Source organism: Panthera leo, chromosome A2, assembly GCF_018350215.1.
Source record: "Panthera leo isolate Ple1 chromosome A2, P.leo_Ple1_pat1.1, whole genome shotgun sequence".
Taxonomy (NCBI): domain Eukaryota; kingdom Metazoa; phylum Chordata; class Mammalia; order Carnivora; family Felidae; genus Panthera; species Panthera leo.
In genome coordinates, this window is record NC_056680.1 from 775564 (window position 1) to 794889 (window position 19326).

The 19326-nt window shown below is 60.4% G+C and overlaps 1 protein-coding gene across 15 annotated transcripts; it reads left to right on the forward strand.

Annotated features, from left to right (window-relative positions):
- The first annotated feature begins 37 nt into the window (after positions 1–37).
- PWWP3A (PWWP domain containing 3A, DNA repair factor) lies at positions 38–17551 on the forward strand. 15 transcript variants are annotated; one of them, XR_006199613.1, is made up of 15 exons: positions 38–78; positions 943–1068; positions 1697–1782; positions 2825–2964; positions 3086–3196; positions 4434–5276; positions 6457–6558; positions 8430–8500; positions 9862–9938; positions 10604–10664; positions 12404–12479; positions 12852–12902; positions 13440–13876; positions 15061–15134; positions 15231–15350. XR_006199613.1 is itself a non-coding variant. In XM_042927771.1 (15 exons), exons 2-15 carry the CDS (start codon positions 1012–1014, stop codon positions 17284–17286), a joined length of 2256 nt encoding a protein of 751 aa, XP_042783705.1. In that variant the 5' UTR covers positions 38–78; positions 943–1011; the 3' UTR covers positions 17287–17551. The 15 variants fall into 15 exon arrangements, 14 of the variants coding, with proteins under 14 accessions (XP_042783705.1, XP_042783708.1, XP_042783710.1 ...); XM_042927771.1 differs by lacking the exons at positions 15061–15134; positions 15231–15350 and adding exons at positions 15359–15447; positions 17232–17551; XM_042927774.1 differs by lacking the exons at positions 15061–15134; positions 15231–15350 and adding exons at positions 15359–15447; positions 17232–17551 and having other exon boundaries at positions 2894–2964.
- Positions 17552–19326: the final 1775 nt, after the last annotated feature.

Here is a 19326-nt window from a genome sequence, read left to right on the forward strand (position 1 = left end):
GGGGGTGGAGCTTGGCGGCGCCGCCAGGCCGGCCCCGCCCCCGGCCCGCGGGGAGCGGCGGCGGCGGCGGCGGAGGCGGTGAGCGCGGGCTCGGGTGGGGAGGCTCGGGTGCCGACGCCGTTGGGCCGCCACGGCCTCCTCGCTCTCCGCTCGGGGCTCGGGGCCACCGCGCTGGGGAGGCCGGCCGCCCGGTGAGCCCCGCGGCCCGCGGTTGGCGGGCGGGGGCCGAGGCGGCCGGGCCGGGCCTGGGGGGGAGGAGCGAACCCCCAAAGGAGGCCCTCCCCGGGGCGTTGAGCGCGGGGGGAGGGTGCCGCCGCTTTCGCCCCTTTCTCTGTTCACCGCGGCCCCTGGTCGGCTGCGTGCGCCCCCGTCCCTCCCCGGATCCCCGTCCGCAACCGCCTTCGCCCGCCGCCTGCGCCCCTCTGTGCGCGAACGAGCCCCCCTCTGCTCTCCGTGCGGAGCCAGGCCTGTGTGTCCCCTGCGGTGACGAGCGGCCCGCAGCTGTCCCCGTCCTTCCAGGGCCAGAGCAGGCGAAAGAGCGGTCATTTCCTCCCATTTTATTTTTTTTTGCAACTGGGGGCAACTGTTCACTCCCCAAACGGGGGAGGGTTTTAAGCTTTGTTGAAATCGCTTTCCGTGCGAAGGTGGGAGGCAGGCCTTCAGCACGCAGAAGAGTTGCTCGGGAGCCGCTTAGGCAGGAGCCAGACAGACCCTGGGGGTGGGGGGCGGCGGCTGCATTTTATTTCCAAGAGAAGTGCGGGCGCCTCCGCGGGGACCCAGGCCAGCCATTTCTTCTTGACGCTGAGCATCTCCGCGCAGGATTACAGGGGTGACCCTCTTAGCTCGAGGCGAAGCCCCAGGGACCCTTGCCCTTGAGGGTCCCGTCTGTGCTAACGTGGCCAGCTATCGCTTTTATGAACCCCTGTGCGAATCTTGTTGCAGGGGCGCATCGAGTCAGACCTTCAAGTACTTTGTGCCAAATCACTACCACCTGCCACATGAGTCTAAGTCATGACCGACGCCAAGTATGTCCTCTGCAGATGGGAAAAGCGATTATGGCCTGCAAAGGTGACAGCCGTTGTTGCGTAATTTCAGGAATTAGAAGTGACTTTTGGGTGACAAGTAAAATCTTCATCGGGAGGAAGCTAGGAGTTCTTTCGGTGAAATAATTGAGCCCGAGCACTTGGCGCTCGGATCTCTTGGCCCTGAACCTCACTCATCGCCCGGTTAATGGGGTTCTTTCTGGTCTGCTGCTTACAAGGTTACGCTTCCAGAAGTGTCTTTTTTTCTACACTTAGGAAAATTAACAGACTCTGCTTTAAAAAGGCCTGTGAGGCAGTATGTAATGCCAGGAAATATCTGGAAGGGAGCCTTGTGGAAGTAAATAATGGGAGTGCCTCGGGGACACTTTCTAGCAACGCGATAGGGAGAGTGCTGCACTGCCAGGCCGGGACCCTGCTCCCCGCCTGGGTCAGCCCCTGACCTCGAGGGCCTTGGTTTCCCCATCTGTGAAAGGGCAGGATTAGACAGGAGGTTGCTGAGGTCTGGGCGGGGGGTATATTTTCAGAGTTACCGGCTGCGGCTGTGCTGCCCAGTGCTGCTTTGTGTCAACTGTTTGCTGTGTCTTAGTAACAAGGATTTTGTTTTTTTTTTGGTTTTGTTTTGTTTTGTTTTTTGCTTTATGTTTTTAATATAGGTTTTGGCCAGAACGGAGGTGGCAACAAAAAATAAGAGGAAAAAGGAATTTTTTCTAAGTGTTCAAATACTCTCCCTAGATGAAAAGTTAAGTGTTGTGGGGTCTTTTTTTTTTTTTTTAAATGTTCTCTTTTTTTCTGAATGGGATTTCTTTTACTGTCCCCCTGCCAAAAAGTGAAGTAAACTCTTAAGCGCTCGTTAACTCTGTAGTTACTGTAACTGACTTGTGTTCATAATACCCTTAAGAGGCAAACGCTGATTTTTTTTTTTTTTTTAACGTCTGTCTGGAAATGAACATTTATACGAAGGGCTCTGTGTGAGAGAGAGCGGTACAAAAACAACAAGCAAAAATAACACGCAGGGGAAGCTCTTGTTGGGGTTCGCACGTGGATAGTTCCTTCCCGCAGATTTGCGCGTGTTTTTCTCGGAAACTCGTGTGACGGGCCCGTCAGTTTTGGCGTGTTTGCTGTTTCAGCCTGTCCGTCCAGTAAGAAGCTATTATTTAGCATTCAGACGGCAAATGCTCGGCTACGGGGCAGCCTTACTCTCCTTTGTTATCCGGTGACAGAAGAACAAAATATCGGCCAGAATGATTAAAATGCCCAGATCACGTATAATTGTGGTATTGCTGTGTCTAACGGGAGAATTCCCAATTCAGAGAGAATAAAACCTCGTCCGCTCTGGTTACAGCTTCCCCAGGTCCCCGTCCCTCTTCAGAGCCGCCTCCTAAGCTCACTTGGTCCCCAGCTCCCACTTTCCCTGCGGCTGGGAAGGTAATTGAATACTCGAGTTTAAAAGGAAAGCGCATCCTTTTAAACTAAAACACACCTGCTGGGCTGTAAACAGCTTTTAGTGACATTATCTTCTACTCTGAGAACCTAACAAAGGAGTCGTTTGTGTAGTTGAAAGTAGGATTTGCCTCATGAAAGTCACAATTTGAATTCATTTTTACTCTTAAATCCAGCCAACCTTTTCTGTCTTAAAAGGGAAAAAAGCAAAAAAGCCACATTCACCAGGGTCCTTACTGCCTCTAAGCTCAGGCACACGAATTCCTAGTTGGCCGTGACTTTTGGTTTGAGCGCGAGGTTGAGAAGGAAGAAAATGAATGTAACTCTTTTGTCATCCGAAGGAAAACACGTTCGAAAATGTCTTCGCGGCCTTGGCTGGTAGCAGGTAACGGGCGTTTCTGTCCCCGCAGGATTGAGGTGAGGAGCACGGAAGTGGAGGCCTTGAGGGTGGCGCACATCGAACGAATCGCTTCCACGTTGGGTAAGAGCACGTCTTTAGGTAACAGAGAGGCCGCGTGGGAGAACGGACAGACCCCGCTTCCCAGGGGACCCTGAGCTGAAGGAGGAGAAGAAAATGGATCCACTTTCTTAAACCCTTGCAGAGTCTACCCTGGGACCGAGCCTGTTCCGGACTCCCTGCGCGGCCGTCTGCGAGCGTTGGGATCTGCTGGTCGCATCCGTGGCCTCCGGTGTACATAAGAATGAGACCCGGAGTGCGTTTGCCTCCGTGAGGAGAGGGGGGAAGACGCGGCCTTTCTCCTCCCGCCCCCGCCCCATAGCAAGACTGCAGAAACGGTCTTGGCGCTGCTCTTTTCTCTGCCCGGGGGTTGAGAGCAGTGGATTGCGTATTTACATTCCCTAGCTGGGCTCCGGGGAGAAAGGACTATGTGACCAGCATCACTGTGGGACGCCCCCCCCCGTGTGCCAGTGCCCTCCTGGGTGGGGGCGAGGCCCACCCCTTCGCCTTTCCTAGGTGGGAGCACCCGAGCCTCGCGGTGCTGGGGCTGAGTGCCCGCTCGCCTGGTGGCCACCCGGCAGACCAAACAGAAGTGCTTTCTGTCGCCTTGGAGTGGGGGCACGCACCCCCTATACCGAGAGCCGTTGGTCTTGTGAAAAGGCTGACCGGGAGTCCTTCCAGGGGTGTTTATGAAATAGGATCTATTTTCCTATGTCGTTGGAAAAACCGCTTTTGTTCAAAGCGGCGTCCACTGGGCACATCTTAGGTGGCGTTGGTCATCACCTCTCGGACGCTCCTCGTCACTTGTTCCAATCATGTCGGGGGCCGGTTATTCGTAGGAGCCTTTAATATTCAACAGGGAAAAATACCGTGCCAATAGGTGTTGTGCCCGCTGAGTTGTGACATCGCATCCGTCATCTTGTTCAAATAAGCAGTCCGGGTCTGTGTGGCGGAATGAATAAACAAAACTGTTGCAGCCGGGAGGTCAGGCTACAATCTCAAGGCTCGTGATGCTCGTTTCTGGCTTTGAAATGCTTTGCAAAGAAGTATGGAAAACCCACCAGCCCACAATGGGTCCCTTTCACAGGCGCCACCCAAGAATTCGGTGCTGGCGAGTTCTTTATGGGGTTGGCGAGGGTTTTTCTTGACCTGATTGAATTTGCAGTTGTGAGGCTGAGCCAATTCGGGAAGCAGGAAGCGTCTGAGTAGCTGGCTGCATTGTTTGGTGACCTGGAGGGATTTAACTTTGTAAGCCACGCAGGTTAGGGTCAGTCAGGTTGTTTTTGGAAAAGCAGAGCACCCCGCCCCCCCCCCCCCCCACTGCGGCCCCAAACAATAGCTGTTGTTTTGTGGCCTTGTCCCCCTTTGGGGAAGATGTGGCTGAGGAGGGGCAGACCTCCCTTCAGGGGTGAAAGCCACCGAGGACCTTGGAGGACCTTGGGTGACCGGTGGCTTGGTCGTCACCAGGCTTTGTCTGCTTCCCGTTCTTGCAGCCTCCCAGAATGAGGTTCCTGCTGAACCCCTAGAGGAGCTGGCCTACAGACGCTCACTTCGAGTGGCCCTGGATGTTTTGAACGAGAGCACAGGTCTGCCTCAAGAAAGCCCTTCTAGGGAAGAAAGAACTGCTCTGTGTTCACGAGACAAGCCCATGGAACTGGCCTCCTTGCTCTGTGGCCCTGCCTCTTCCTGCGTCCAGGAGGCTGTGCCGGGCAGATCTGGACCCGAGAGGAGGGAACGTGTCCACCCGAGGCTGTCAGGTTCCCCCACTTGTCAAAAGGACCCCAAGTGCAAGGTGGACCACAAGAAGGAGCTCAGGAAGAATGGAGGCCCACAAGCCTTGGTAGTCCCACCAGCCAGAGGTGGTTCTCAGCATGGTAGTGGGTCGAGAATGTGCTGTGCAAGTCGGACAACCCCTAGCAAAAGGGGAAGAAGTTCAGCTCGGGAGCCCGCTGTGGGTCAGAGTGCCCCTTCCCTCTTGGAGGGAGACGACGAAGAAAGCCGCCTGCCAGCCCCCCGCTCACCTCCCACAGTGAAGGAGGAGGGTCTCTGGGCCAAAGGACGAGACCCCAGCTTACCTTTGCCTGGCCCCACCGGGCCCCCAGCCCCAGGGCGCCCAGCCTGCCTGGATGCCCAAGGCCTCCCTGCCAAGCGGCCTTGCCCCGATAGTGGCCAGAGGCCACCCGCGGCGCGGCTGGAGCCGGGGGCAGTGGCGTCCCCCAGGCAGGGGCCCGGGAAATGCAGGGCTCTGCCCGGCGCTGCCAGACTCCACCTGCCTGCCCCCCGCGCGTCCACGGAGGAGACGGGAGATCTTCGAGTCCTCGTGGAGGAAGCTAAAGGTCTGTGGCCGAGAATCGCCTTGTGCTGGCAGAGGGCGGATTGGGGTTCTCCCGCGGTCCGTGCGGGGCCGGCTCCGGCTCCTGGTGTATTTCTAACTAGAGCTTAAGGAGAGCAGATCAGAATGCAGGGCAGATGTTTCCTGGTTCCTGTTGAGGTGGTCTTTCCCACCGGGTTGTAACTAGCCCAGCGCCTCCCAAATCCCTGTGTTTTTGGTTTTGTTTTGAGCCGGAGAGGGGACGGGTCACTGGAGGCCGGGCCTGGTGCTTGAGGGACGCTGTGGCCGCACCCCGCACGCTCTCTGATGCTCAGCGTGATGCTGAAACCTGCAGGAGCCGGTCCCGTTGAACGGGCGAGAACCTCAGAAGTGATTAACTCAGAACGCTTTCAACCTTTTTTTTTTTTTTTTTTTTTTAACACTTACTTGTTTTTGAGAGAGAGATAAAGCGGGGAAGGGGCAGTAGAGAGGGAGACACAATCCAAAGCAGGGTCCGTGCTGTCAGCAGAGAGCCTGACGTGGGGCTCGAACCCACGAACTGTGAGATCGTGACCTGAGCCAAAGTCGGACACTTAATCCACTGAGCCACCCAGGCGCCCCCAGGCTCCTGACTTTTTAAGAATCCCTATGGAGACACACTTGTGTGTGTGTGTGTGTGTGTGTGTGTGTGCGCGCGCGCGCGTGCAGTCACGCACCGTGGCTCCTTCCGGTCTTTCCGTTGCGGTATCCCACTGATTTCTGCGTGGTTCGGTACCTCGAGATCCCCTGGCTGCACACTCGGGTTTCTGCTGTGAGTTTAAACTCGGCGAGGCCGCGTCCCAGCGCCTGCGGGGGCCGCGGGGAGGTGCGCTGCACCCCTCTCCCTGTGACCCTGCGTTCTCCCGGCCCCTGTTTGTTCGCCTTGCCGGAGCTCGCTGCTTTGTGTGCCGGCCGGTCTCGGAGACCAGAGCCCTCTCCCCTCCCTCGGTCTCTCTGCCTCTCCCCCACCCCCTTTCCCTCTCGTTTGTTTTTCTTTGGAACGTACGTTAGTCAAAGCGAGCCCTGTTTGAATCCGGCAAGGTGGACGCGTGCGTGACGCGGGACCTTTTGCTTTTGCGTTTACGGTCTCGTATCACGACGCGGTTTCTGGGGCTGAGTTCCTGGAACGGTAGAGATGAAAGTAAGTAACCTGATGCCATTGGCAGCCCGTCCGACTTCGGGGGAGTCCGTGGAGCGTGTGCCCATCCGTTCCGTTCTGGACGAGGAGGAGGACGAGGAGGAGCCCCCCCGCATCCTGTTGTACCACGGTAAGGTGCGGGGCGCGGGGCGCGGGGCTGACGGCCCCCAGCCAGTTCAGTTTCCTCCTGCTGCACTGACAGCTTCGGAAGCTTCAGAAGTGCCGCGTTCTGCGCGCTCTGTCTTGACGGGGATCACCACACAAAGGGGAGGGCGACTCCCTGGGAGGAGACGGGCCAGCCCTCCCTGCCGCCTCGCTGCTTCCTTTCTGTGGCGTCCCGTCCCCTCCGTGGGAAGGAAGGACAGCCAAGTGGGGAGAGCGGTCCGTCGCCACTCTTGGGGGGGCGGCCCGGTGCCGCCCGCGGACCTTTGGGGATGGCGTTTGCACGCGTGTCCGGAGACGCAGGGTCTCCGGCCCGGGGCCCCTCCCACACGTGCCGCGGGCCCCCGGCGAACATGCGTGCGGGGAGGTGCCCTGGCCCCCTGTGGAAGGGTGGGAGGCGCGGACCTGGATCCTGAACCGGCGACCGACAGCACGTTAGTCTGTTTCCTGGAGGAAATCGTTCAGAACGAATTTTCTGTTTAGACTTACTCCTGAGCTATCCGTTTGAACGTAGTCCGATATTGTTTAGTCTTTTCATCATGAAATATATAGATTCTCAAGGTGTCGCAGAAAGAGTACAGTGTGGGGGAACCCCTCCTTCAAGGGTCGCCCCCACCGTACCCCGGGAGGCCACTGTGCCGGTCGCGCTCTTAAGACTCGGCTCTTTTCCCCAGACATGCCCCGTTCCGTGCGGGTTTCCTTTTTGTAACTTGTTGACCGGACACGCTTTATGTTTCTGCGTGGTCTTCCCATGACCCTATATGGCAACGATTTGTTACTTACTGAGCCCTCCCCCACCTTCAGTTATCTAGATAGTTCCACCATGGGGGCTGCAGCCTGCGGGGCACAAACCTCTGGGAGGTAGCTCTGTGTAGGCTTGGCTCCCGGGAGCAGGGAGCAGGGCAGAGCTCACCGGGCCGGAGAAGGGACACTGGGCCTTCTTCCTCAAAGGCGTTTTCCTCTCGGCCGCGGCCGGCGGAGGGGGTTGCTGGGTCCCCACAGCCCCGAGAAGCCGCCGCGCTTGTTCTCGGCCCTGTTTTGTGCTTCTACCTGGTTTGGTCTTCTCCCCGTCCCCCCCCCGGCAGCCTGATGTCCGTCTGGGTGTTTCCCGAGACCTGTTTGTCCTCCCGGGGCCCTGACGGTTCTCTCAGAAACTGGGTGCTTCTCGCCAGATGGATGCCAGGCGTCCGCTCGCCGGCCGGCCGTGCTCCTGTGGCTGCGCCCGCTGGTCGCTGGGGCGGCTCCCCAGGCAGGGAAGGGCGGCCTCGTGTCTGCGGGGTTTTGTGACCTGATTGTCTCAGTTCCAACTGTGATTCTGTTCTGCAGTGTGGTGGTTTGGGGCCGGAAATCCTGTCAAACTTTGTTCACAGACACGGAGTTAGCGAATGATGATTTCGGCGATTCCTTTTGGGTTTTTTTATTTTTTATTTTTTGCTTTTTAAGAGTCCCGTTTTTCAGACTGATGAGCTTCCTAGGAATCTGGTTCTCGCGTTGGGGTTTCTGTGCCACGCTTTTTAAAAAATGTTCTACTTTGGAAGAATTTGAGATTCACAGGCAAGTGGCAAAGGTAGTACTGAGTGCCCCCTGCCTGGCACCTTCCCGCGTCACCACCTGCGTGACCAGGCGTATCGTCCCGTGAAGACACCAGCTCTTAACCACAGGGTGTGCTCACGACGGGCCCTTGGATGCCGTCCCAGCCGCTGGGGTCTCTGTCCGGAGTTGGGGCGCGTCAGATTCAGGCCAAGTCCCAACAATTGTTTTCTCTTAAGTTGTTGAATTTGGTGCATGACCGGGAGCTGACTTAATGTTCTTTTTGTCTTTGTTTCTTTTTAACTCTAGAACCACGCTCCTTTGAAGTAGGAATGCTGGTCTGGCTGAAACACCAGAAGTACCCCTTCTGGCCAGCAGTGGTGAGCATGGGGCCGGCTCCGGGGGCCGCCGCGGCAACCCCCACCCTTCGGCTCACTCGCGCTCTGCTGTTGTCATTTGGACGCCGGCAGATATTTTCCCCGGGGAAAACCGATGGGCATATAATACGAGCAAGGTTTCTGGAGACGTTTGCCTGAGTAAGGGGTGTTTGATCATTTGGGCGCAGTTGAGTGTGAGGGTCCTGGAACCAATCTCTGCTGGGCAGGCTCAGGAAAACCTGCCTGGAAGGAGGTCTGCGATTTGCTCATTTCTGACGTTGTGCGCTTGAAACCTTTCCCCCGCGGGAGCGTTGAGCTGGGTGAGGTTTTGGGGCAGGGGCCGGTTGTGCACGTGCGGTGACTGAGCCCCAGCGCAGCAAACTCCTGGCTTTCTCCGGGCCGGGACTCTGCAGGCTGTCCGTTTATTTTTTGGGCAAAGGTAACATCCTGGCTGTCAGCCCCTCCATCCCGTATCCTCCTCTGTGCCCCTGCGGTGTGGACAGGACCCTGCAATGCTGGCTGTAGTTCTTTAACTCGCGGTCAGAGACAGTGACGTGTAATAAGGAAGACGTTTGCCGGAGTCGGGAGACACTCCTGTTGCTGCGAGGCTGGCCTCCGTGGATGGGGCTGACTGGCCGTAGCAGCAAGTGTGGTTCGCATATGGGCAGAACGTGTGGCTTGAGCACAGGCTCAGGTAGAAGGGGTGGGGGGTGGCCCTCGGGTCAGCGTCTGGTCACAGTTGTGGGGAGTCGTCGATCGGGGCCCCTCGGCTCACTTTCAGCACTCGCGTGCCCCTTGCGATTGGCACCTTTTCCCGGCCCTCCTCCTTTTCGCCAGTGCCCTGGGGGCCCCGCTGGGGAGCGGATCTCCAAGCTCACAGGTTCCTGGGGTGCGCCCTTGGTTTATGGCTGAGCCGGGGACCCGGAGGGGTGCCGGGGGGGTGGGGAGGCTGGCCAGAGTCAGGCACCCTGCTTCCCTGTGTCCTCGGCTGGTTGCCACTCTCTCTGTTCACGTTTCTCGTACTGAAAATGAGGAAGAGCTTGCCCTGCTGAGGCAGGGAAGGGTCCACGTGTCACACACACAGGTGGTCAGAAGCAGTGGGCTTCGCGCTCTGTGTCACAAAAGAAAAGGAAGCAAAGCCCGCGTGGTCCTGCTCCACTGTGAGCGCTGACGGCAGTGCACGAAGCAGCCGGGCGGTGTTTGAGCGTGTTCCACGCGGACTTTGTCCATTCTCCCAGCCGGCCACGTTCCTGGCCACGCGCCGCTCATGCCCGTCTGCACAACGGAAACGTGTCAAGAGCGTATTTCAGACCTGTGCCTTCTTCTGGGTTCTTGATGCTTTGTTTTCTCGGATTTGCCAACAGGTCAAGAGCGTCCGGCGAAGGGAGAAGAAAGCCAGCGTGCTCTTCATTGAGGGGCACATGGACCCGAAAGGGAGAGGGTAACCCAGCTCTCTGCTCTCTGTAGACGGTGAAGGCCTGGCCGCTCAGGGGCACTGAGGTCGGGGGGTGGGGGGGTAGGCCCTGTGATCCAGCTCCCGGGGGAAGAATCCAGACAGAGGGACCGGTCAGAGGTCCAGTTGTCCGCGCTCTATCTGCCGGCTCTGAAGTGAGGCCCGGACGCCCCTTGGATCCCGCCATTCCCCACAAACCGTACTGTGACTCGGGCGGGTGCTGTGAGGGGCGGCCTGCCTCCCCGACTTCCGCCATTTGCTTGGTTGTCTGGTCACCCTCTACTGGTCCTCTGTCCCGGGATGAAAATGCACACGAACATCCCCTTCTGCTCAAAGGGCACTTCAGAAACACGTTTTGGAGGCAAACACGTAGAGCTGGCCTCTGACCCTCTGGCCCTGGGTTGCTGCCTCCGCCTCCCGTGGGCATCCTCGGCTGTGTCCCCTAGGGGTCCTCTCGGGGCCTGCCGGTCACCTCCGGGCCTGTGTCTGAGGGGCTTCCTCGGGCAGCCCGGAGAGCGATGGCCTTCGATCAGGAAGCCGGTGCTGGCAGAGGCCCCCGTGGCCCTGACTGGTTTCAGCAGAGGAAAGGGAGATGTTTTCTCATGTCGGGAGGCCAGGTTCCTTCGTGTTAAGCTTTGCTCGTCTGCTTCTAGCATCACCGTGTCTCTCCGGAGATTGAAGCACTTTGACTGCAAAGAGAAACAGGAACTTCTGGTAGGTGGATTGTCGGTGTTTCTATAAACGACTCCCTTGGCGGCTGGTGGCTCTGCTCCCCGTGTGATCTGGTCCGCGGCGCTGTGCCTGGTGGGGACCACGGTCCCGGGGGAGGTTGCCAGCCGTCCCCTCGTCGTATAGGTGTGGCTTTGGCGCAGAGGACAGTTTGCCCGGTGCGAGGCCGGCCCCTTCTGCGGGCCGTCGTGCAGAGGCCGCCCGTGTGACAGAGACCGTGACAGTGCCCCACAGGGGCTTCCTGGGCTTCCCGGTGGCCGAGACCCCGCGCCGAAGCGCCGTGGTCGACTCTTGATTGTACAATGAGCCCACGAGCCACATGTCCATAGAACACGTGGTCTGTTTGACTCTGAGACGCCAGCTTTCAAAACGCGAGGCTGGCTGGGGAGCGGGGGGTAGAGGCCTGCTGGCCTCCCTCGGGTGCCGGTCTTTTCCCAGCCTGGGGAGCGGCTTCCTGGAGTTCAGGTCACGGTGAAGCCTCCTGTAGGGGGAGCGGCTTGTCCCTGCTGTTTGCCAGGATTTCCCGGGGCCTCAAGGGTGGAGGCCCCCCAGGGGTTGTGTGGTTCTGAGGACTGTGGGTGGCGTCTGGAAGGTGGCACCCTTCTCCTCCTCCTCCTCCTCCTCCTCCTCCCGCTGATGGGCGTATGTCTGTGCCGTGGCCCTGCCGTCCGTCTGTCTCGTCTGCTGTGACCTCACTTTGGCCCCTGAGCAGCAGCCTGCGCTGGGCTTCCTGTCCCTGTCAGGGTGCCCGTCGGCGGGGTCTCTTTCTCTAAGGGGGCCTACCGTGGCCTCAGGACCTTCCACGCCCCCTGAAACACAGTCTCCCGTCGGGGCTCTGGGAGCTTTCCCAGGGCGGAGGAGTTGGAGAGGAGGACAGGAGTCTTGCTTTGAGGTCTGCGTGCTCTCACCACGTGAAGAATTGTGTTTTGTGACAGAGATGGCGCGTGGCCTCGCATGATCCAGACGCTGGGGTGGTGTCTGTTCCCTGTCTTCCTGCTGACCTGTGGGGTGGGAGCGCGGGGTCTCCGAGAGGCCGGTCTGGCCGCAGGAGCGCCCCCTCCTGGAGCGACTCTTTGCACCGCTTTGGTCCTGGTGTCAAGGCCACAGGCCGTGCCCTGTGCTTCCCTGATGAGCGCCCGCTGTCCCAGGGGCCGCTCAGCAAGCCCAGCCGAGCCCAGAGCCCCCTCCCTCCAGAGCCGCCTGCGCTGCCTCTGTCCCACAGGAGGAGGCCGGGCTGAGGAGGCCCGGGAGGTGGAGCTCAGGTAGTGGGTCCCCGTCCCGGCTCAGGGGTCCTCGGTTTGCAGGCGAAAACCTCGAGGCCTAGGCGGGCGCCCCGCGCCCCCCCCCGGTGGCCAAGTGTCCTTCCTCCTCGGGCGGCCCTGCTCCCGACGGACCCGGCGCTGTCCCGAGCAGAGGACGCCGAGAGTCCCCTTGGAAGGGTTTACGTTGTGTGACTTTCAAGTCTTGCCTGTGTGAGGGTGACGCCAGCCGCGTGTGGGGGTGTCCGCCTCTGTCCCGTAGAGTCCCCAGCTCTCCTGTCCTGAAGTGCTCAGCTCACACGTGACCCCTTTCCGAGCAGCTCGGGCCCCAGACCTGGGCCTCCGTGTGCATTGCCGCACCCGGCATGCGTCTGCTGACCGGACGCGGGAGCCGGGGCGTGGAGACGGGCGCAGGAGCCCCCGTGGCCTCCCGCTCACGTCTGCGTTCGGGCCTTGTCGTTGCAGAACGAAGCCAAGGAGGACTTCGACCAGGCCATCGGCTGGTGCGTCTCCCTGATCACGGACTACAGGGTCCGGCTCGGTAGGTGGGCCCGCGAGCCCTCAGACAGAGCGGCGGCCTGGGCGCCGGGGTGCAGGCCTGCTTCCGTGGGTTCCCTGCCTGGGCCCGGGGCAGCCCCGTCCCCGGCAGAGGCGAGGGCCAAGCCGCTAGGTGTGGACGGGAGGTGGAGAGCTGGCTTCCGTGTGCCCCGGGTTCTGTTGTTGGGAGTCTAGACGGCGGCCCTTCTGGGCACCCCCTGCGCCGTGAGGCACCCTGACGGCAGTGCTGGGTTCCGTCAGCTGGAAGCGGTCTGGGCGGTGCCGACGTGACGCGGGTGTCCTGACCCAGCCACCCTGGGGCATTTCCAGAGCCGCCTCTGACGGTGACCGGGCTCCCCCCCTGCCCTCTCTGCAGGCTGTGGCTCTTTTGCTGGCTCCTTCCTGGAATATTACGCGGCTGATATAAGTAAGTCCGCCGACTCCTCTTCAGGGCCGCGAAGCAGCTGTCTTCGGTGTCTGAAGCTCGGGAGGGGATTTCTGGGTGGAGGCCGTGCCGTAGCCCGAGCCTGAGCCTGGATCTCCAGGGGCAGGCCCCGCCGTGCCTCCTGCCCCCTGTCCGCTGGGCACCGGGCCTCGCCTCTAAAGCGTGGCTGGCGGTGCTTCGCGCCTGCCTTCCCCGTGGCCCGGGTCTTCGGTTAACCGACGGGTGCGCCGCACCCCCTTGTCCCCGGCTGCCGGTGTGGGGCCGGAGGAGTCCGTGCTTCCTCGGGGGGCCCGGGGGCTCCGCTCGGCTCCGCTCTCCTGGGCCACACTCGGATCGGGCCGAGCTGGGGAGGGATGTGGGGACCCGTCAGAGGAGGAGGCCTTGCGCGTGTCGTCTTGGGCCCTCCCCGGGGGCCCGGGGCCTCTCCCCTGCAGCCCGGGCGCCACAGTTAGCGACGGGACGTGGCGGGGAGTCCTTTCAGCCGGGCCGGCGGTCCCAGGACGTGTCGGTGCTCCGCAGGTTACCCTGTCCGCAAGTCCATCCAGCAGGACGTGTTGGGGACCAGGTTTCCCCAGCTGAGCAAGGGGGACCCTGAGGAGCCTGTGACGGGGAGCCCTCAGGGAAGGAGGCGGCCTCGCAGGAAGGTCCTCCCCGACCGCTCGCGGGCTGCCCGGGACCGGGCCAACCAGAAGCTGGTGGAGTACATCGTGAAGGCCAGGGGCGCCGAGGGCCACCTGCGGGCCATCCTGAGGAACAGGAAGCCGTCCCGGTGGCTGAAGACCTTCCTGAACTCGGGCCAGTACGTGACCTGCGTGGAGACGTACCTGGAGGACGAGGAGCAGCTGGACCTGGTGGTGAAATACCTCCAGGGCGTCTACCAGGAGACGGGCAGCAGGGCGCTGGCACGGATCAACGCCGACAGGATCCGCTTCGTCCTGGACGTCCTTCTGCCTGAAGTGAGTGGCCGCAGGCCGGTTCCGCGCGGTGAGGGGTGGGGGGTCGGCAGCCGGCGCCCGGCGAGAGCCCCTCCCAGCTCTGCCCGGAAGCCGGGGCGCCGGCCGCAGTGTATGGGGGGGGGGGGGGTTGCTGCGGGGCTGGGGTCTCCGGAAGTCTGCGGGGGGCGGGGGAGCGGGGCATCGTGGTGTGGAGCCAGGCACCCGCCCTGTCTGCTCCTGTCTGTGGGTGGTGTGACGGCCTCCGTGGTTAAGCCTCGTGGCCAGTCGGGGGGAGAGGGGAGGGGAGAACGAGAGCTGAGTGCTTTGTCCGTGTATGCACGCGAGGACTTTTCCAGAACGGGAGCTGCTTGGGGAGATGCGGCAGCCGGGGTTTGCCGGGCAGGAGCACACGAGACCCCGCCGGTTATCTGGAGGGTCAGGGGCTTTGCTCGCGCGTACGTGTGTGTGCGGAAAATTACCGTGCTCAAAAACCCGTAACTTTATACACACTGGAAGCTTTCAGATTGGTATAAAAGTAAAACACTGTCACGTAGCCCGTGCGGAATGGTAGCCTCTCTCCGTTTGTACCTCTAGCTCTCTTTTCACATAACTATGGGGGGGGGGATCCCCAGTTCTTGGTCCTGAAGTACTTCGGCGTGTGTCTCTCAAATAGGGTGGTTCTGCCCCAGAGACGCTGGTCCCCGAGCGGGGACGGCTGTGGTTCCCGCTGAGGGGGCTCCGGCCACCCAGCAGGTGGGTCCTGGGATGCCGCTGAACCCCCACAGTGCCCGGGACACCCCCAAGAGTAACGTGCCCCAACGTCAGCAGTGCCCGGGTGGGGGGGGGGCCTGTAAAGATTTTTTTCAGTATTTATTTTTGGGGGAGCGTAAGCAGGAGAGGGGCGGAGGACAGAGGATCCGAGGTGGGGTCTGCGCTGACAGCAGTGAGCCCGCGGTGGGGCTTGAAATCGCGAACCGCGAGATGGTGATGTGAGCCAGAGTCGGATGCTCGACTGACCGAGCCACCCCAGCGCCCCTAAAGATCGTATTTTCGAGTAGCGTCTATGCCCGACGGCGGCCTAAGCTCGGGGCCCAGAAACCAAGAGTCGCGGTCTCCACGAGCCCAGCCTGCCGGGCGCCCCGTACAGGCTCTTTGGAAAGGCTTTCTGATTTCTGACGTAACCGTGATCCCGTTATCTAACAAAGTGAACAAGGACTCGACACCAGACGTACCGCGTGCTCGGACCATCAGTCTTGTAGTTTTCCCTGTGGTGTGAACAGTAAGCTGACAACTTTCCTAAAACATCCCGGTTGGTTTGGGTCCCGCCTTCCATTCTCTGCTGCTAGTGACACGAACTCTCTCCCTCGTCCCCGAGACACGACATTCCTGACGCCATTCAAAAACGTCCAGAGACTTCGGGGAATCTGTGCGCGTTTGCGGAGGCTGGTCCGAAGTTGCCCCGGGCCCCACGCCCGCGGCTGAGCGCCCCCTGCCCTCTTGCAGGCCATCATCTGTGCGATCGCTGCGGTGGACGCCGTGGATTACGAGACGGCCGAGGCGAAGTACCTCCGAGGACCTTCGCTCAGCTACCGGTAGGCTGCTTGGGGCGCCGCCCCCGACCGGCGGCAGCGAGTCTGGAAGGGCTCGTGTTCGCTGGCGGCCGTGGCCCAGGCCCTCTTGCTGACACGCCGGCTCAGGTTCCCGGCGGGGGAATGAATCGCGAACGGTCGAAATGCACGTCAGCGCTTGGCCGGGAGTTGCCGGGGGGACCCAGCGAAGCCAGTGGTGGACGTTCCCCGCTAGCCAGTCTGGACGGGGGCCCGGGGGCCCCGAGCTGGTCAGGGCAGGCAGATCCGGACCCAAGCCCAGGCCCGCGCCGCGGTCCGCAGGCCGAGCGCCGGGCCCGCTCCCTGGACGCGTGCCAGCCTTGCCGAGCCTAGTCGCGGTGTGCAGTCACTCATTTCAGACTCTCTCCCCCTTGCCCCGATGCCGTGGCCGCTGAGAAAACACAGTAGGATTACGTGGCGGCACTCGCCCTGGCCCGTTCCTAGCCGGTCAGAAGAATGTGGTGATCAAGATGTTTCTCTTCCGTCGGCATAGTTCACCGCCCTTGGATTTTTGGCCCCCAGAGCCCCTAATCCTGTCTCTGGGCTTGCTGCCAGGCCTTGCTGGGAACAGGCGGGGCCCGCGTGGCTGTGACAGGCCGAAGACTCAACTAGAGTCACGGGCCAGGGTCTCTGTCCGGGGCCGGCTGGGCACACTGCCCCGGGCCGCCGGTGTGTGCCTCGGTGGGTGGGGAGGCCTCCTGCGTCACGGTCCACGGAAGAGCCAGCGTGGCTCTGCGTGCGGGCGGGCAGGTTGACCCGGCTGCACTAAGCGGAGCATGAAGGGCCTTTGGGAAACTCGGTGTTTCTGGCCCGGGATCTCTGTCCAGCGTGGCGCCCTCCGCACACAAATGGGGAACGGTGTTCTCGGGCGAGCGGGGCGGGGGCGCCCGTGTCCGGAGCGCCTCCCGGGGACCGGCCGCTCCGCCGGTGAGGACGGCTCCGTCTTCACGCTTTGCTGCTGCCCTGGGTCGCCGGCGTCAGAGCGTCACGAGTATTCGCACCCTTTACCTGCCACGAATGTGTCGGGCACCACGGAAATGACGCTGGCCACGCCGGTGACGGGCCCCGGGGACGTGGCCTCGAACCGAGGGCAGGGCGGCCGGTCTTCCTGCCCCACGAAGCGGCCTCACGTTCCGCCGGGGCCGCGTGCTCACGTGGACTTGCCGGCGCTCTGCTAGGCGCCGTCTGCGTCCGTGGCTTCTGTCACTGTGGCCGCCTGGGCGAGTGTGACACGCCGTGCCTCGGTTATGTGATTCCTTAGCAGGGCGCGCTTAGCGAGGACAGTCTGATATTTTACTTTCTTTAAAGAATTTATTTAAAAAAAATCGTGAGATGCACATAACACAGAATTCACCTTCTTCGACTGTCTCCACGCGCCCAGCTCAGCGGCGTCGAGTACGCGCACACTGTCTTGCCCCCAGCATCCGTCTCCAGAACTTTCTGTCTCTCTAAACTGAGACCCTGTCCCCGTGGAACACTGACTCTTTCCTACTCTTGAAGACACAATGAGTTGCTGGGGCACCTGGGTGGCTCAGTCGGTTAAGCATGAGGCTTCTGCTCAGGTCATGGTCCTGTGGCTCGTGGTTCAAGCCCCGCGTTGGGCTCAGAGCCTGGAGCCTGCTTGGGATGCTGTGTCTCCTCTCTCTGCCTCTCCCCTGCTCACGCTCTGTCTCAGAAGAATAAACGAACGCTAAAAAAAAAAAAAAAAAAAAAAAAAAAAAGACACAATGAGTTATTAAAATGAGGTTATCTCCTTTTATTTTCTGAAGGGAAAAAGAAATGTTTGATAACCAGCTCCTGGAAGAAAGGAGTCAGCGGTGCTGACGCTGGAGGGGCTGCCGCGCGGGTCCTGTGGCCGGTGGGTCCGTGCCGTCCTCACGGGGGCTGGAGTGTGCGTGCTTCTCATCTGTGGCTTCTGTTTTCCTGGCTTTTTTTTGGAAGGTACAGTTCCTGAAAGGTTTTTGAAGCAAATGTTTTTATTTTCCTTCATATTACTATTTGTGACTGTGCTGTATTGTTTAACATAAGGTGCACGTTTGTTTTTTTATGTTAAAAAGCATTGTATCCAGTATTAAAGAGTTTCAAAACAGCCCGACGTGCATGTCTGCCTCCGGATCACCTGTGTCTGTCCCCAGGTGGGCCCTGAGTCCACGGTGTCGCTCAGGCATCTTGTGCTGTGGCATTCGCTGTGACTCCTCGTGCACGAGAACACGTGGAACGCACACTTCGCGACGGCCTCTTTCCACTCTGTCCCCGTGTGGGCCGCGCGTCACAGTGCGAGCCCGCCACCACGGTGTCCCATCGCGTGCATTTTCACGCGTGGCTGCGTCTGGCCTGGCCGGAGCATCATCTCACCGGCAGGCCCCCAGGGTAGCCGATCTGCCTGGAGAGCTGTGATGTCATAGTCGCGACGGCAGAGGTCGTGTGTGCGGCCGTGGGGCGCGCTGTGGGGGCCGCGAGTGCCACTCCGGCCGGTTCCTGCAGACGACGGCCTTCGTCTGGGGGCCAGGCTCCCGTTCCTGCCCCGACACGAAGAAAGGGGGCAGGTCTCGTCACCCCGACGGCCTGAGCGTCCCCAGCTCGGGACCCTGACCTTTGGTGGCCTGCCACGTAAAGGATCTTGACTTAGTTTCACCTGGCCGGGCCTTGCACAGAGTCCCAGACATCTGGCGACCTGTCACAGCCGTGCTCAAATGAATTATTTACTGTAAGCTGACAGGAGGTTGTACTTGGAAGTCCACGGAGGGGAAGTTCGTTTCGAAACCCCGGCCCGGAGGCGCAAAGCAACGGTCCCACCTCTTCCTGTGGTCACCGCTCACCCCCATCCCTACTTCTTGGGATGGGGATGTCCTTGCACGCACCTCGGTACCTCTTCAAGTGTACTGCTTATCTAAAAAAAGAATCTTGAATTATTTCGGTGCTGGGGGGTGGGGGTGGGGATACCTTGCTGGCTCAGGTGGTGCCTTGACTCTTGGTAGGTTAGAGCCCCCCATCGGGCCCACTGGAGGTTACTTAAAAGTGAAATCTTAAAAGCAGGGCGCCTGGATGGCTCAGTCAGTTAAGCACCTGACCCTTGATTTTGGCTTAGGCCCGGTCCCAGGGTTCGTATTGATTCGAGCCCTGCGTGGGGCTCTGAGGTGACAGCACGGAGCCTGCTTGGAATCCTCTGTCTTCTGTCTCTGTCCGTCCCCCACTCTCTCTCAAAACAAATAAACTTTACAAAAAACAAAAGTCATGTGCCGTGTACGGGGTAAGAATCTGAACGTCTGCTCCAGAAACTGCCCATCCCCCACCGTCCCGGGTGCCCCGATCCCCAATTCACAGTTCCCTGCCGGCTCCAGGTTCTGCTCCCCCTGCCGGCCTGCCCTTGTGGGGGGGGTTCTCCATCAGGCTCTGGGGGGGGGGGGCACCTCCCCTCCCCCTCCATCGACCAGCCTCGCATGCCCTCTGCCCCTGCGGGTGCCCTCTCTTGAATAACGGAGTACCCCAGGACCTAGTGGTGGATTGGAAACCCAAGAGCAGGCTGGCCATGACCCTGGCGTCTCATGGGGTAGCCGTCACATGGGCTGGGGCTCCGCTCCGGGTGGCTCGCTCTCCTCCCTTGCTCTCCTCGCTCGCGGGGCAAGGACGTTCCAGGAAAATGAAACTTGAATGAGGCCCAGACTTCCATGAATACTACCTGTGTTCACTTTGGCTCACGAATTGCCGCAGGTGCTGACAGGGGACTGGGTGTTGGGTACGTGGGAACTCTGTGTTGGAGACTTCCGTGCCTAAAATTATTCTGAAATGCAAAGTTTATTTAGATTTAAAAAGCAATCCAGCTCCACAGGCTAGTGGGTGGTGGGAAGGAAATGGGAAGGGGCC

Bases quoted from the DNA above. Each gene is read 5' to 3' on its own strand.
- PWWP3A (XM_042927771.1), top strand. From the start codon at position 1,012: ATGACCGACGCCAAGTATGTCCTCTGCAGATGGGAAAAGCGATTATGG. The intron at 1,069-1,696 runs GTGACAGCCGTT...TTTTTAATATAG, and splicing joins AGCGATTATGGCCTGCAAAG to GTTTTGGCCAGAACGGAGGT. The intron at 15,448-17,231 runs GTAGGCTGCTTG...TATTTTCTGAAG, and splicing joins GGACCTTCGCTCAGCTACCG to GGAAAAAGAAATGTTTGATA.